At 38.6% G+C, this 16,219-nt stretch overlaps 1 protein-coding gene across 1 annotated transcript in view; it reads left to right on the plus strand.

The window, feature by feature from the left end:
• LOC101854936 overlaps nt 1-16,219 on the plus strand; it is a gene marked incomplete at both ends in the record, with an annotated part of 275,129 nt that overhangs the window by 128,130 nt on the left and 130,780 nt on the right. Inside the window, 12 exon segments of the mRNA XM_013080473.1 lie at nt 3,354-3,547; nt 3,972-4,055; nt 4,544-4,651; nt 5,310-5,417; nt 5,750-5,933; nt 11,311-11,448; nt 11,921-12,038; nt 13,510-13,564; nt 14,174-14,286; nt 14,587-14,642; nt 15,010-15,221; nt 15,506-15,607. Of these exon segments, the coding sequence (XP_012935927.1) occupies nt 3,354-3,547; nt 3,972-4,055; nt 4,544-4,651; nt 5,310-5,417; nt 5,750-5,933; nt 11,311-11,448; nt 11,921-12,038; nt 13,510-13,564; nt 14,174-14,286; nt 14,587-14,642; nt 15,010-15,221; nt 15,506-15,607 (1,472 nt within the window).

Here is a 16,219-nt window from a genome sequence, read left to right on the forward strand (position 1 = left end):
CACACACACATACATACACACACACACTCAGACACACACACACACACACACACACACACACACACACACACACACACACATGTATATATTTATGGCCACCCCTGGAACATTTTGAAGTCAGTGTGGAAGTCACCCTGATAATTTGTCCTTGATCCTGATTTTTTTTCACCAGATCCCGATTTTTTCCTCCTGAGATCCTGATTTTTATATTTTTTAGATCGGCAGGCCTGGGCGAACTCACCTCTTTCAATGGCATATAATATCTCTATTTTTACTCAAGATACAATTAAAAACAAGACAAATGAACGAGCTTGAAGATGGTATCAACAACTCCATATGCCTCAAAACTGATGAGCTTTTGATTCCACCACATTTTGACAGATATGCTTGTTTTCTTATACCTCAAAAGTGCGTTCTAAGTGTAATTATGAAAACTTTTTTGTGTGTAAAGTAGAACTGTGGAGGATTTCAATGTTGATGAATTTGCAATGCCTGGAACAAAACTTTTATTTCTCAGCGGTCAGTTGGTGTGATGTCGTGGAGACTGTGAGTGTGCCAGGTCATTGTGGGAAAGAGTTCACCTGTACAGAGAAGACCGTGTTCAAGAATTGTAGCGGAGGTTTGTGCTTTTCCCTTGTAGGTAGCCATGTTTTAAATGGTGGTGAAAGACTGACAGCAATAAGTGTCATTTAGAAAAGTGTCACTTCAGCTTACCTTCACCATGCTTTGTTTTCATTGGGGATCAAAGCCAGGATATCAGAAATGGCCAGTACAAAGAAACCAGACAAAACCTGAGTATTTGAAGCTGGAAAGGCGATACTCTGATTATTTCCACTCAAGTAATGTTCTCTAAACCTTATGTTTTTGTTTTGGTGTAGAGTATCATTTGATCTTGCTTGTAATCTCTATGTGAGAAGTGCTGGGAGTGAAACAAAAAAGATCATGTAGGATACACAAAGATTAGAAGAGTAGAGAAAATACATATTGGAAGTGGCAACTGTCCAGCTTTCCCAACAACATAAAAGGGAAATAGCGCCATCAGTACAAATACAATGCTGGAGTAAGTAATTTTCATAAAGATGTCACCAGGCAATTATGTCCTGTGTATGACTGGTTGTAAATGTTTGTCAGTGCCATCCACACAGATCAGATGATATGGGTGATTGATCCTGTGAGTGAGAGAGTGAAAATGTTTAAATATTGACTCCATGTTCTCATTTTTTTCTTTCATGAATCGTTTGTGCATAAGAGTTAAGAGAACTTTCATCTACTTTAATGATATATATTTTGTTTTTTCTCTTTCTCATAGCTTGGAAAACCTCAAGTGAGTATTTGGCAGCTGACATTGCAAACATGTTTGTCTTCATTTGTGGTGTGTCTGTGCTATAATTGAAAAAAAAAAGCAAGATGTGTTCATGTGATGATGTTTAGTATATATTCAGTTACAGCATTACACAAGATGTTCAAATCAATTGAGATACACAAATTCTAACGTCTATCTTGTTTATGTTATATTGCTATTGATAACAAGGCGAGATAATTTAAAAAGTGTATGAATCCAACATTATAGAATATTGTTGCTGGTGGATGTTGCGACATGACTGGAGTTTTCCAACTTTGATTCACAGTGTTCCTGAGGTTTGAGATAGACAAAGACTTTGATGCCAGTGACAGCTGGGCTGTAGAGGTGGCTGTGAGAGCCAACGTTTCGGAGCTTCTTGAATCTTTGAACTCAGAGTACCACGTTGCGGTTATCCATGTGCTGTAAGTCTGGGAAAAAAGATTAATCCAGATGACTGTGCCTTATTTTTGTGTGTTTAATGTGAGCCTGGTAAAGAGAAGTCTGATTGTCAGAGGGTTCTGTGGAAAAACAGAGAGCAAGAAAAATTCAAGGAGGAGGTTGGAGCAGGAGATGAGAGACTGGTTGAGAAAAGAGAGGATACTGGGAGACTCATAAGATACATGGCACATCCACTGAGATTCTATAGCGGACTTTGATTTGCTGTATTTCTTTACTAAATGAACTGGTTTGTTCCTTTCTTGTAGCAATGATCTCCAGTATAGTTAGCTTGAGAGAGTCTCACTTCTCTCTTGATAATTTTTGGGCAGATGTTTGATAAGATGAAAGTGGACCAGGTAATATATATACACTCATTCGCTACGCCGAGCCGTGGGCAGCGGCACGGCGAAAATGTCTTCCGTACGCCAAGCCGCCCCCGACGGCTCAAGCACCGACCTGTAATTCCAGCTTAGATTTTATTCCAATCCTCGTATCCATGTTAAAATAAAGGTTATAATATGACATTGACTCGTAGGTCAAGCGTTTCCTCCCTAAATCGGAAGTTTAGATTCAGTTTTGAAACGCGATTTCGTAGTTTATTCGACTTTGTTTTTTCGATGCTGAAATTATAGCCCAGACACCAGTCATAGTACTTTTGCACTACAAAATGTATCATTATTTTGCTCAATAAAGAAATGTAGGACTCTTCTTTATAATATTGATACTACTACACTCAAACTGCTAATGCACTGTTATTATTTTTGAGTGCTAGATCTAGGTCTAGATCTAAATTGTCAAAATATTTTTTTCTTCCCAAAATCACTACTTTTTGGTGAAATTCCACAAAAAAGTGCCTCTCAAGACATGTATAGGTTTATTCCAAATGCAATTCTGAATAATTCCATAAGATACGAGTGTTTTTTTCTGTTTGTGATCCTTTTATCAAGATTATAAAAAAAAAAAAAATTTTCAATATCGGATGTTATGATCCAAATGTACAAATATTATGGAATGTATGTAAATAACTGCAAATTTTTCAATACTTTCCAGTTCTATATTCATTTATGGTTAATTTGATGTATCCTTTGACTAGGTGAAAACATATTTTTTGAGTTTCACCAAAGATTACTCATTTTCTATATTCAAATTTTATCCGCATCCAATCAAAATTGTGTTGCATAATCGCCTCTTACAGGAACCAAAGTTGAAGAATACACAAATTAACATTACAGATGTGTTTGACAAACCATAGTGAACATTTTGGTATATAATATGTTATTTATTTGAATTTGTGGCCCAAAAGACCTTTGAACTGCGCAGTAGTCATCATCTCATTTCGCCCTCCCGAAAAAAATTCGTCCACAAACCGTTAATAATACGTAGTGAATGAGTTAAGATGCTGGGTGTAGATGTAAAAGTGTGCTGGGTTTATATTTTACTGTTTGACATTTGTGAAAATGATTGAGAGTTGATAATAAAAAGGCGCTTGCGTTTTGTTCGTGTTTACCAAATATTGATCTTGAAAGTTATTGTGAGCATGACACGCACTATGTTTGTGATTGGCCTCCTACAGACCAGGGAGCACTGTGGTCATCATTCGGGTGGATACAGACGCTGACTGGGTGCAGTATCTGCTAGAGAGATATATCTATGAGTCGTTCCTGAAGCAGCCAGGTTCTATCTCAGTGGATGACACAGCGTACTCGGTTGTGTCTGTGAAGATGTATGAAAATGAAAACGATGCTGTGATGGACCAGGGAGCATTGGGTAAGTTTGTGGACATAGTTTTCTGATGAGACTGAAATGAAATGGGCTTGTTAAGAACATAGCTATGGTATGAATCAAAGTTACATATTGAAGCCAAAAAATTATAAAAATGGACTAAGATAACACTTTTGGGTAGACTGAAGTTGAGATTCTGTCCTACTGAGTTTCCTCAACCCACAGAGCAAGTGGTTTTGACATGGAAGGCATTTTCCAGGCAATTGTATTGCCCATTAGACAACCATGACAGTTTTCACTGGTAAAAGACAAAGAGAAGTCATCTTGGGGATTTCGAAATTACAATGATGAATTTGTGACTTTTCTGGGATTTTCAGGCTCATCCTTGAAGATAACTGTGCGAGTAGCTAATAAAAAAGTTGACAGTACATGTAACACAGAGTAATTGTCAACTGCCTTTCTGTTCCAGAACTACACAGTATTTGCTACATGGGTTTTGAATGTCCAGAAGGTTCCAGGTGTGTGGCTACTAACTCTATTCCCATATGTGAAGGTAAGAGAAAAGGGTAAACTTGATCACTTATTTCATCTTTAATTCATTAATGCATTTGTACATGGATTCATCTCAGCATATTTCTACCAAGTGTAGCTGTCTGAAAAGTGCCGTCAGTGTCCATTTTATGCTTCCCTATTTAAATAATGCCTTTCTTTCCATTTTTTGTTAATTTTTACATGTACTTCTCGTATTCTCCATTTTACTTTATCTTTTCATCATAATACCTGGGATATTTGGTGAAGAAATGATAGAACAGAAATGTTTTCATCTCCCTTAATCTTTTAGAGGAAAGAAGTCAATTTGTACCCCATTATTTACAAAGCATAGACTTTTTCAACCCCTAGTCCCCCAATCTCCTTAATTGTAAAAATTTAACTGACAATGTTAAAAAAGGGTCCCAAAAGAACCTTGAAAAGTGAAATGTTTGTAGATGTGCAATAATTGTTGATGAAAGCCATGACTTTGCTGAATGCCTGTTTCCTCAGTCCCATGTGACTATGGAGAGTTCCGTGAGAGGGATGCAGGCTGTGAGATGTGTCCTAACGGAACCACGACACTGGTCCCAGAAGCAATATCCCAACACATGTGTGTCCGTGAGTAATTGTCCGTGTACACTTGTGGTTTTGTTGTTGAAGTGGAAAGTTCTGCTGGATTCAGACTCAGCTGCCAGATACGTGTACATTTATTTATGCTTCTTTGTGCTCCCCTCTCACGGTTTGGCTTTTGCCTGGCAATATAGGAAAATAGTGCTAATTAATGTGTCAGGATGTGGTGGAATCAAATGCTCTTCAATTTTGGGACATATGTAGTTATTGGTATCATCTTAGAACTTGTCCATTTGTCTTTTTTTTCATGAAAAATGTTACCAGCCAAAATTTTGTGACTTTCTTAGATTTAGAGTCCTTGGAAACTGAAAATTTATAACTTTTGTGCCTTTAATGAATGTCTTTCAGTAAAACCCACACAGAAGTGTGTTTTGAAATGGACATGAAAGGTTTTGAGCCAAAACGAACAAAAATTCAAAAGAATTGCCAAACTAGTGTAAAAATGCCAGTATCTTCAATTTCGTTATTTTTTTGGAGTGCCTGATTGCAACATGATGCCTCAAATGCTAAGTTGCTCCTGACATAGTAAGCCGGAAGAAAATTGGGGGGGGGGGGGTTTGCTGTGCAAGACTGGATGGAATGATATGTGCTGTTTGGAAGAAGAGGCGCGAATAAGCCTGATTGTTTTCATGTCATGTGTCCTCAGGCAACTGTTCATCGGCCCAGGTGTTGAGTCTGGAAACTTTAGAGTGTCAAGATTGCCCGGATGGTTTCTACCCAGACTCTGATCCTCCTGTGTGCTATGTCAACTCCAGTAAGTTCCAAGGCAGTTAATGTTTTCTGAGACTAGGGGAATAGACAAAGTAGCCATGACAGTTGTGTAGAACCTGTGTTCCTGTCTTTGGGATTGCATGGATAGCATTCCTCCCCATAGTGCTAGTGCATAGCTGGCTTTATTTCTTCCTCTTCAATAGTACAATACAATTCCTAATCAACATTGAACCTTTTGCCTAATGTAGGAAAGTGGGGTTGTTGTTTTTTGTAAAATCTGCTTTTGACAATGTTTTAGTTTGGATGTGCGAATGATGATAATGAAAATTTTGGATGAACTGACTTGATGGCTGAATGCTTTCTTTGCTCTGACAGCGCTACCTGTGGAGAATCGCAGGATGGACATCCACCTGACAGTAACACTTGTGACCAACAGATGTGATGAAGAAAACACAAACTTCAGCAAAGCCAATGTCACTCGTGGGCTCAAGGACATGGCCAGAGGACTGATCTCTGCAAGATTTTACACAGCACAGGATTTGTCAAGAACTGTGTACCTGTGAGTTTCCAGATTTATTTAATTAAGAGAAGTAATTTTTCTAGTCTTGTTCTGTTTTTGGCAAGTTTGGTGTGGTGTGTTAGAAATAAGTGTGCAGGACATCTTATTTCTTTGTATTGTTTTTGTGATTGATTGCTGATAAAAGCTGTTATGATTACAGAATTAATATAGTTTCCTACTGTACCTTGTTCTCTTCTTCAAATCTAAATAAATTTCTTGGTATGAGTTGAAGCTTCCTGGTCTGAAAGTCTTCTGTGGTTGAAGTCTAGTAAGATAAGATAAGATAAGATGAGATAATACTTTATTATCCCAGAGGGAAATTTTTCTTGGTTGTAAAGGACCATAAAAACATGTGCAGGTATACATGAAAATTATAATTATTTATCACTCTCATTAAAATTCAATATGAAAAGAGAAATAACGCTGACAAAATGTACATATCACATCAGGTGCATCATTCAACCACCTGCAGAAATTTACTTACAAGACCTTTAGAATTATATAAATGTTCTGCACAATTTAGCGATCGGCGCAATCGTAAGCTGCGCGTTTTAACAATCGTACAATTGCGCTGCAGTCTTAAGATTTTACAGCACGTTTTAACGATCGTACAGTTGCGCTGAAATCTGAAGATTGCATTAGTATTTTATATATTCGAAAAGCTCACAAGAATGATACAACACCAGGTATCAAACTCAAACTAAAAGTTCACAAAGTAATTTAAGTTCACAAATTTAATTTATTTAATATTTTAAAAATTATTTTATACAAAATTCACTTTCATCTTTATTCTTTTATTCACATCAAGGAACATTCATATATTTTAAAAAGTGTAAAAATATGAAAATTAAAATTAAAATCAAGGTGTGAAACAAGAGCCCCCAGAATGTTACAATGCCGTATCAAACTAAAAGTTCACAAAGTACATTTAATTTGTCTTATATTTTAAAAATAATTTTGTTTATTCACTTCCATCTTTATTCTTTTACCTACATCAAAGATCATTCACATATATTTTCAAAAGTGTAAAAATATGAAAATTTAAAATTAAGATATGATACTGAAGAGCTCACAAGAATGAGACAATTATACGATTGTTAAAATATGCAGCCCACCCATGTGGTTCTCGGGGCCCTGTTCAAGAGACAGGGGAGCAAAGAATAGGACCACTGTATCCGTACCGCGCATGTCGTAGAAGGCGACTAAGGTCGGTTGGGCAAAGGGTTAGCAGCCCTTTCCCACCCATAAAACAAAAAGCAGCTACAAAAACATCAACAGCAAAAACAACACGACCGCCAGTTCTGGAAGATGGAGGACCTTCGTCACCGAGGAGAGGAGAGAATATGGAGTGTAGAATGATGCAGGGTGGTGAAAGCCGGAAGGAAGCCACCAAGCCGAGAAACCTCCTGTCGACCAGAAAAACCACCAGACTTGGCACCTGGAATGTTTGTACAATGTACGAGGCAGGGAAGGCACTGCAGGTTGCAAGAGAGATGGAGGGCTACCAACTGGACATATTGGGTCTCTGTGAGACGAGATGGACGAATGCAGGGGAGTGCCAACTTGTTTCAGGGGAAACACTTCTCTACTCTGGACATCTGGAGGAAAACTCGCAGCATACAGAAGGAGTGGGTATTCTGTTATCAACACACGCCAAGCGGGCTTTGATAGGATGGAAAGCAGAGGGCCCGCGACTAATATCAGCCGAATTCCGTTCACAGAAGAAAGACATCAACCTTCATGTTATCCAGGGATATGCCCCCACCAATGATAAGGACCTGGATGTGAAAGAGACTTTCTATAAAATGCTACAAAATACTATTGATCAGGTTAGAAGGAAGGACATCTTGATTTTAATGGGAGACTTCAACGCTGAAGGACATCTTGATTTTAATGGGAGACTTCAACGCTAAGGTAAGCAGTGACAATGTAGGCTTTGAAGAAATCATGGGGAAACATGGACTTGGAGTCAGAAACGAGAATGGAGAACTATTTGCAGAAATATGTGCAACGAATGGGCTCATGATAGGAGGGACTGTTTTCCCACATAAACAGATACACAAATCAACATGGGTGTCGCCAGACCAACAAACTGAAAACCAGATTGACCACATATGTATCAACAAGAAATTCAGGAGATCAATGAGGGATGTTAGAGTTTACAGGGGTGCAGACGTAGATTCGGACTATCATTTGCTCATTTCAACCATCCGACTAAAACTCAAGCGAAGACAGGGAATTGTCAATAATCATAGGTACCGGTACAACATGGAATTTCTGAGAGAGCCATCATCAAGAGAGGAGTTTAATGTAGCAGTTAAGAACAGGTTCCAAGTGTTTGAAACACTAGGTGAGGATAGCAGCGTGGAAGAAACATGGGAGGCAATAAAAGAAGGCTGGACCACTGTGTGTCAAGACGTACTGGGGAAACGGAAACGTGAGCACAAGCCTTGGATATCGGCCACCACTCTGAGGAAGATAGAAGACAGGAAAAAGAAAAAGAGTCAGGTAAACAGGAGCAAGACAAGAGCAGCCAAAGCAAAGGCCCAAGAAGAATACACCAGAGCAATGAAGGAGGTAAAAGTCCGCCTACGGAAAGACAAAAGAAACTATGTAGATGACCTAGCGCACGAGGCAGAGGAAGCTGCAGGGGCAAGAAACATGAGAGGACTGTATGAAACCACCAAGAAACTTGTGGGCAGATACAAGAATGCAGATGTGCCAGTGAAGGATAAAGAGGGAAAGCTTCTCACAAATCCAAACGAACAGAAAGAACGCTGGAAGGAGCATGCCAGAAAAACAGTTTTGACATTCCACCAGCAGAGATTGATCTGGGGGTAAGTGAAGAAAAGCCTAGTTTAGAGGAGATCAAAGAGGCGATAAGACACCAGAAAGCAGGCAAGGCAGCCGGCCCAGATGGAATTCCCCCAGAAGTTCTCAAGGTGGATATCGGCACTGCGACAGGGTTTCTTCATGGAATTATTGGCAAGATATGGGACAGCGAAAAATTTCCACAGGATTGGAGAGAGGGATTGCTCGTGAAACTACCCAAGAAAGGAGACCTGCATGAGTGTAAAAACTACAGAGGAATCATGCTCCTGTCCATTCCTGAGAAAATTTTAAGTCGTACCATACTGGAAAGACTGAAAGAAGCTGTGGATGCAAAACTAAGAGAGGAGCAGGCAGGATTTCGTAAAAAGAGATCATGTACAGATCAGATTGCAACTTTGAGGATAATAGTGGAACAGTCCACCGAGTGGAACTCTTCCCTGTACGTTAACTTTGTTGACTATGAGAAAGCTTTTGATAGCCTAGATAGGGACTCAATATGGAAGCTTATGCACCACTACAGAATACCTGACAAGTTCGTGAGATTGATCAAGAAGATGTATGAGGGAATGAGTTGCAGTGTCTTACTTGGAGGGCAGCGAACAGACTCGTTTGAAGTGAATACAGGAGTGAGACAGGGATGCCTGCTATCACCTTTTCTCTTTCTATTAGCAGTGGATTGGATAATGAGACAGACAACATCGGGACAATGCGGTGGCATACAGTGGACCTACAGTCGAGCCCAGATGCAACAGAAAACAGATCGCCTCAGGACCTTCTCCCATAGTGTTGGACTCCATATTCATACAGATAAAACGAAAGTTCTACGAATGAATGCAGCCGACGTTCCTATCACACTGCAAGGGGCACCATTGGCGGATGTTGAATCCTTCACCTACCTGGGAAGTGTCATCAACAAGGCAGGGGGAGCAGACGAAGACATCAAGGTCAGAATCCAAAAGGCAAGAGCAGCATTCATCATTCTCAGGAATATATGGATGTCTAAGGAACTGGGATTGAACACCAAACTGAGGATCTTCAAAACAAACGTGAAGACTGTCCTACTGTATGGTTCAGAGACATGGAGGCTCACCACGAATGCTCAACTGTGGGAGAGAGCAAGCCAAAGGCCAGTAAAGGAAGATATTCATGTGAAAAAATGGAAATGGATTGGACACACCCTGAGGAGACCCCCGACAAGCATCATCAGGCAGGCTTTAACGTGGAACCCACAAGGAAAGCGTAAGAAGGGAAGACCAAAGATGACATGGAGGCGAGCGGTACAAGCGGAAATTGAAAAAGCGGGGACATCATGGAAACAGATAGAAAAGGATGCTCAGGACAGGCTTCGCTGGAGTAATGTTGTTGATGGCCTGTGCTCCACTGGGAGTTTTAAAAAAGGGCAAGAGAGAGAAAATATGCAGCGCAATCTTAAGCTGATGGGTAAATTGCGCAGAACATCAATACATACTCGGAAGAGCAATACACATTGATGCTTTTTCTGACAATAGCCTTATGGTAAAAAAGCTTCTTTTATATTTTTCTTTCTTTGTTTTTAGAGGTACATATCTGCTGCTGCGTGATTTTGCAATTTGCATGGAAAGGGAATGTGATGGCTCGTTTATAATGCTTTATCTTTTTTATACTTCTGGTGTTATACATTTCATCGTATCTAGTAAAATCATATCCAGAAATCTTGCTGGCTTTCTTAATAGTTCTGTTGAACTTTTCTTTATCTTTCACCCTGCAATTCCCAGGCGTGCAGCAAATACAAAATAATAGCACGCTTTCAATCATAGAATGGCATAAAAGGGACATATAATCTTTTTATTGAAACGAAAACTTCTTAATTTCCTTAAAAGGAATATTCTTTGATCTACTTTTTTATGCACAAGAGTCGTCATCCAGCTACTGGCTGCAAAAATAGACAGCTTAACATAGCCACCTGGAATGTGAGAAAAATGTACCAGACGGCAAATTAGATCATATAGAGCAGGAAATGGATCTAAATATATGTTAGGCCTTTCAGAAGTTAGATGGAGCAGTAATTTCTTGGTGTGTTTATGAGTTTGTAGATGTTATCTAAGAACACGAGAATGGCATCCTCTACGCCCCTCTTGGCACGATAGGCAAATTGCATGTTATCTTGTATGTCTTCTGATGATTTCCTCAGTTCTTTCAAAACCAGTTTTTCTGAACATTTCATAAGGACTGATGTTAAAGTCACAGGTTTTAGGTCAATTAAGTTTTGTATTAATTGTTCTTTGGGACAGGAATTATTTCACAGAATTTTCCACAAGAATGGTATTATTCGTTCTTTCAAAGACATTTTGAAAATATCAGTGTAAATGACACTTAGTAGTTTTTGCTACAGCTGGGAACATTTGTATTCCTCACATTTGAATTTGAAATCTTAAGAGGACAAGGTGCAAAGAAAATTTGGTTATTGGAGGAAGAAGAGTAACAAGGTAAGAAGTGTCTTTTCAAGCGGTTTTCTTTTTTGGTGTCCTTACTAAGTAAGTCATTTGTACAATATGATTCCCCACAGTGGTCTGTGTGAGCCAGAGTGTGTGAACATTCTCTCTGGCCCTCTGAATGAGAAGGAAGTGTGTGTCCCAGACTGTGGAGGGACTACCCCCTGTGACCGTTTCCTGAGCAAAGTCAGTGTACAAGTCTACAATGCCTGGTGAGAAGTGAACCTTTGGTCTTGCAGCTCTCAAGTGACTGGGTAGAAAAAGACCTTGTCTTTGTACTATATATCAGTTTTAGTATCAACTGACATTTTCTTGTTCTTTAAGTGGCACTTGAGTGTCCATTGACATTTTCTTGCTATTATGAGGTGGGTTTTTTTAGTTAATTGAAATTTTATTGTTTATATGAGAGTTTTTTAGCGTCAACTAACATTTTCTTGTTTTCTATGAGTTGAATGCTGGAAACAAAGACCCTTTCTGTTTCCGTATTGTGGTTTTGTTTTGGAAAAAAATTGTCCTCTTCTTATGATTTGATTCTGAATTGAAAGTATATGTCATATTACTTTGAGGTAGTTTTGCTGTCTACCGATAATTCTGTCCTTCTTGTTAGTAAGTGGTATTACAACGGGACTGATATTTTTGTGAATTAGTATGCACAGAGTAAATTGTGTGTTTTTTTTCCGTCAGGGAGCTGGCACAGTCGCTGACAGCATCAAGACATAACCGTAGCAGCATTGATGTCCTTCTGGAACACTTTTATGACCTGACTCCACTCTACAAAATTGCCTACTCTGGTCCAGAATATGTAAGTAAAATAGCAGAGATGTGCATCTGCCGTTTGTGTTCTCACATACAAACTATAGGATATGACTTTAAGTTTTCTGTGAGCATTGGAAATGTTAACTCATTCGCTATGCCGAGCCGTTGGGGACGGCGCGGCTAAAGTGCCGTCAGTATGCTAAGCCGCCCCCGGCGGCTCGAGAACCGATCTTCAATTTTAGTTTAGATTCTATTCCAATCCACCTATCCATGTTAAAATAAAGATCGTAATATAATGTTGACTTCCGGGTCAAGCGTTTCTACTGAAAATTGGAAGTTTTGATTCAGTTTTGAAACGCGATCTCGAAGTTTATGCGACTTTGTTTTATCGCAATGCTCAAATTATAGCTTAGACACCAGTCTTACTACTGTTACATTAACAAAATATATCATTATTTTGCATGCTAAAGAAATGTAGGACTCTTCTTTAGAATATTGATACATGGGCTCAAATTACCATTGCTCTGTTATTGAGAAATCAATACTTTTCAGTGAATATCTAGATCTAAATTGTTAAATTATTTTTTTCTCTAAAAAATCACTATTTTTTGTGAAATTACACAAAAGTGCCCCTCAAGACATGTGTAGGTTTATTTAAAATACAATTCTGAATAATTCTGTACACAATACGAGTGGTTTTTTCTGTTTGTGAATGCATCTTGTCAATTTTTCAAGATTATAATTTATTTTTTTTTTTTTCAATATCGGATGTCATATGATCCAAATGTGCAAATGTTATGGAATGTATATAAATAACTGCAAATTTTTCAATATTTTCCAGTTCTATATATTCATTTATGGTTATTTTGATGTATCATTTGACTATGTGCAAACATTTTTTTTAGATTCACTGAAGACGATTAATTTTTTTTTTTCAAATTTTATCCGCATTGAAAAAAATTGTGTTGCATTATCACCTCCTACAGGAACCAAAGTTGAAAAATACACAAATAAACATTACAGATGTATTCTACAAATCATACAGAAAATTTCGGTGCATAATATGTTAATATTTATTTGAATTTGTGGCCCCAAAGACATTTGAACAGCGCACTAGTCATCATCTCATTTCTCCTCCTGGAAAAAAATCGTCCACAAGCCGAAAATAATATGTAGCGAATGAGTTAAGGTCAGTGTGAAATTGATGCCAGATGGACATAGTTTGGCATTATGAGAACTGTAGCTTTTTCATTGACAAAAGTATTGTGATTGTTGGGCGAATGTTTCTTTTAAGACATGGATACATTTTTAAAATATTAGGTGTAATGTGGCCTGTCGAATGGAAAACTAGTGTGAGTTTCTTGTTAGGAAAATGAGGAAAAAGGATAATATTATATGAAAGATCTGTTATTTATACATTGCACTGTATGGATGTGTATTGTATAACATGGAAGGGTTGTTTACCTTTTAAAATCTTCATGGATATAATGTTTCTGTTTTTCTCTCCCTGTACACAGGACGGATTTGACATTCATTTTGAATTTCCCATCAAACCTGAGGTGACATTTGTTGGTAAGTTTTTGATGACTGTTGACATTGGACTAGCTGGCAGAAGAAAGAAATGTTAAGCTTTTCTTCTTGTGGTTGATGAAGTGTTTGACTCGTTGACTTTTTTGCTAAAAGTGGTCTGCAGTATTATGGGAATGATAGAATCATTATGAGTAGAAAGAAAGTGTGTATTGTTTTGTCTTTCAGGCTGAATTCCTTTTACAGTAGTCAGGAGTGTTGGTGATCTTAAATTGGTCCTTTAGAAAATATTGATGGTGTTCAGAATACATATAATTTGTGCATGTTCTTGCAGTGAGGATAAACAGCACCCACTGTTTGCAACCTTTCAAGGGGTATCCCTTGTGCTCATTAGCTGGAGGGACATCAGGAAATTTGAAGTAGAAATGAGAATAGTTTTGGTGGAAAATGTTTTCTCTTAGCAAGTTGTCCTGTAAACGTAGCCAGTGTTGCTGGATATAATTTAGTGCGTGTCTTAATAGATGTTAAGAGTTTAGACTAAAAAAAGATGAAATATCTCATTGTTGAATTGTGTGAACATTTAAAAAGAAATTAGTCTTGAATATATAGAGGTATAGAAGTGCCTAATGATGTATCCCTGACTTCTGGTAACAGACTACGAGGCGCGGCTGGTGTTCTTCAGCGTGGTCCTTGACAAACCTTTCAGTGATATCCGGTATCAGTGGAGTGACAGTGCCATCAAACTGGGAGAAAGAATGGGCGAGCTGGTAGGTGAAACTTTGGATTGATCAAAGAATGTGCTAATCTGTAGTAGTGGAGAAAAAAATGAGTGATCCAAGAAGGATTGAGTGAAGTGTTAGGTGAGGAAATAGAATGAGCAAGGTTTAAGTTTTCATTTTGAGAAAGCGTGTCAGGGCAGTGGGATTGTAAAAAGCGTGGGCGGACTGGTGGGTGTGGAAGAAGGATGTGTGGTCTTAGGGGACAAAGCTTCTTCAAGGTGATGTGATTTGAATCCCAGAAAAAAACGCAACTGGTCTGTTAAATAATTACATTGTTCTTTGTTACAGGCTGCAGAAGTATTTGGAGATTTGGGCTATCTTTATGGAAAACTAGATCAGATCAGGTAAGTTTTGATTCTCTTGTAGAGATTGTTTCCATGGTGTACAATACCCTTGATTTTGGTTGAACAGGCAGCACAGTAGCGATGCTTTTGAATCATAAGAAAAGTTATAAGGCTGTGTTTTTAAAACTCAAACATTCAACTACTTAGAATTGAGTACAAGCCATACGCTATTTGAGTTTTCATGATGTGGAATTTAGCTACGATGTTGCTTCTAGCATAGTGTTCAGCAGTGGGCTGTTATTTGGAGACCACTGTACTTTCAAATTTACTTTTTCTTGTATTTGTGAGTCGTGTGTCATATCATAAGTTCTGTAATTGAAACTGAGGCGTTCTTGTTTCCAACTTTTTACTTTGTGACTATTTGCAGCTATCATTATGATGAAAACAGTACGGGGACCTACATCATGGTGAATTCTACAGGCGTATTTAAGAATTCTGTGAACAAGACAGTGCTAGAAGCCATAGCGGTAAGAATGCTTAAGGCTCATATCTCCTGGAATGGCCAATTTGGAGAGTTCCAGTTCAGAGGCAGACTTGGCCTTTTCCAGACAGCAGAGGATCGCTGGAATGGAGTACAAGGTGAGTTTTGTTGCAGCTTACTACTCAAATCAACCTCTTATGTGAACGCAGCCAGGCTGTTGTTGTAGACATTAATGGCGCACTTGTTTGTTTGAAGAGTAATGTTACCTTGAATGACAGTAAACCAGCTTACCAAGAAAAGGGATAAATTCCATGTAACTGATTTCTTTTTTCTCTAGAGTCCAGTCTCTCTAGATGTAACTATTAAAATATTCTTGTGTATGAGGTAGAACAGCTCAATTTTGATGAAGTGACAATGCTTGTGACAATGTTTTTGTTCTCAGCGGTCAGTTGGTGTGATGTCGTGGAAAGTGTGGGTGTGCCACGTCATTGTGGGAAAGAGTTCACCTGTACAGAGAAGACCGTGTTCAGGAATTGTAGTGGAGGTTTGTACTTTTCCCTCGTAGGTAGCCATGTTGTAAATGGTGGTGAAAGACTGACAGCAAAAAGTGTCATTTAGAAAAATGTCCCTCCAGCTTACCTGTACCATGTTTTGTTTTCATTGGAGATCAAAGCCAGGACGTGTAACATTGGCAGTGCAATGAACGTAGACTCAGCCAGGGTATGTAAGGATGGAAAGCAGATACTTCTGATTATAATAATTATTTCCATTGAAGCAATGTTCCTTAACTCTTTATCTCTGGCAAGCCACTCTCAGCGCTCGTGATCAGAACAGCTGAGCCGGTGAGCCACTGACAGCGCTGCCGCCGTAAGGGAAAACGACGAATGGTCCTGCGCAGGTAGCGAAGCAAATTTTTCAGGAGAGGCAAAAACAGTTTTCACTTTATAACTCTCAGGCACCTTCCTTTGTGCCAACTTCGACATCAAATTACTTTTCGTCAGTTTCCAAAAACAGGTTTTTTTAATCAAGATTTCATTCATTAGATGAAGAACTATCAAAAAAGGTTCAGTTGTTTTGATTTAATAACCAGTGTAGTGACGTTTTTGTCATTTTTAGATTTAGTACCAAAAAAGGGCTCTGGCATAGTGGGTTTATA

The sequence above is a fragment of the Aplysia californica genome, unplaced genomic scaffold (genome assembly GCF_000002075.1).
Source record: "Aplysia californica isolate F4 #8 unplaced genomic scaffold, AplCal3.0 scaffold00088, whole genome shotgun sequence".
Lineage (NCBI taxonomy): Eukaryota > Metazoa > Mollusca > Gastropoda > Aplysiida > Aplysiidae > Aplysia > Aplysia californica.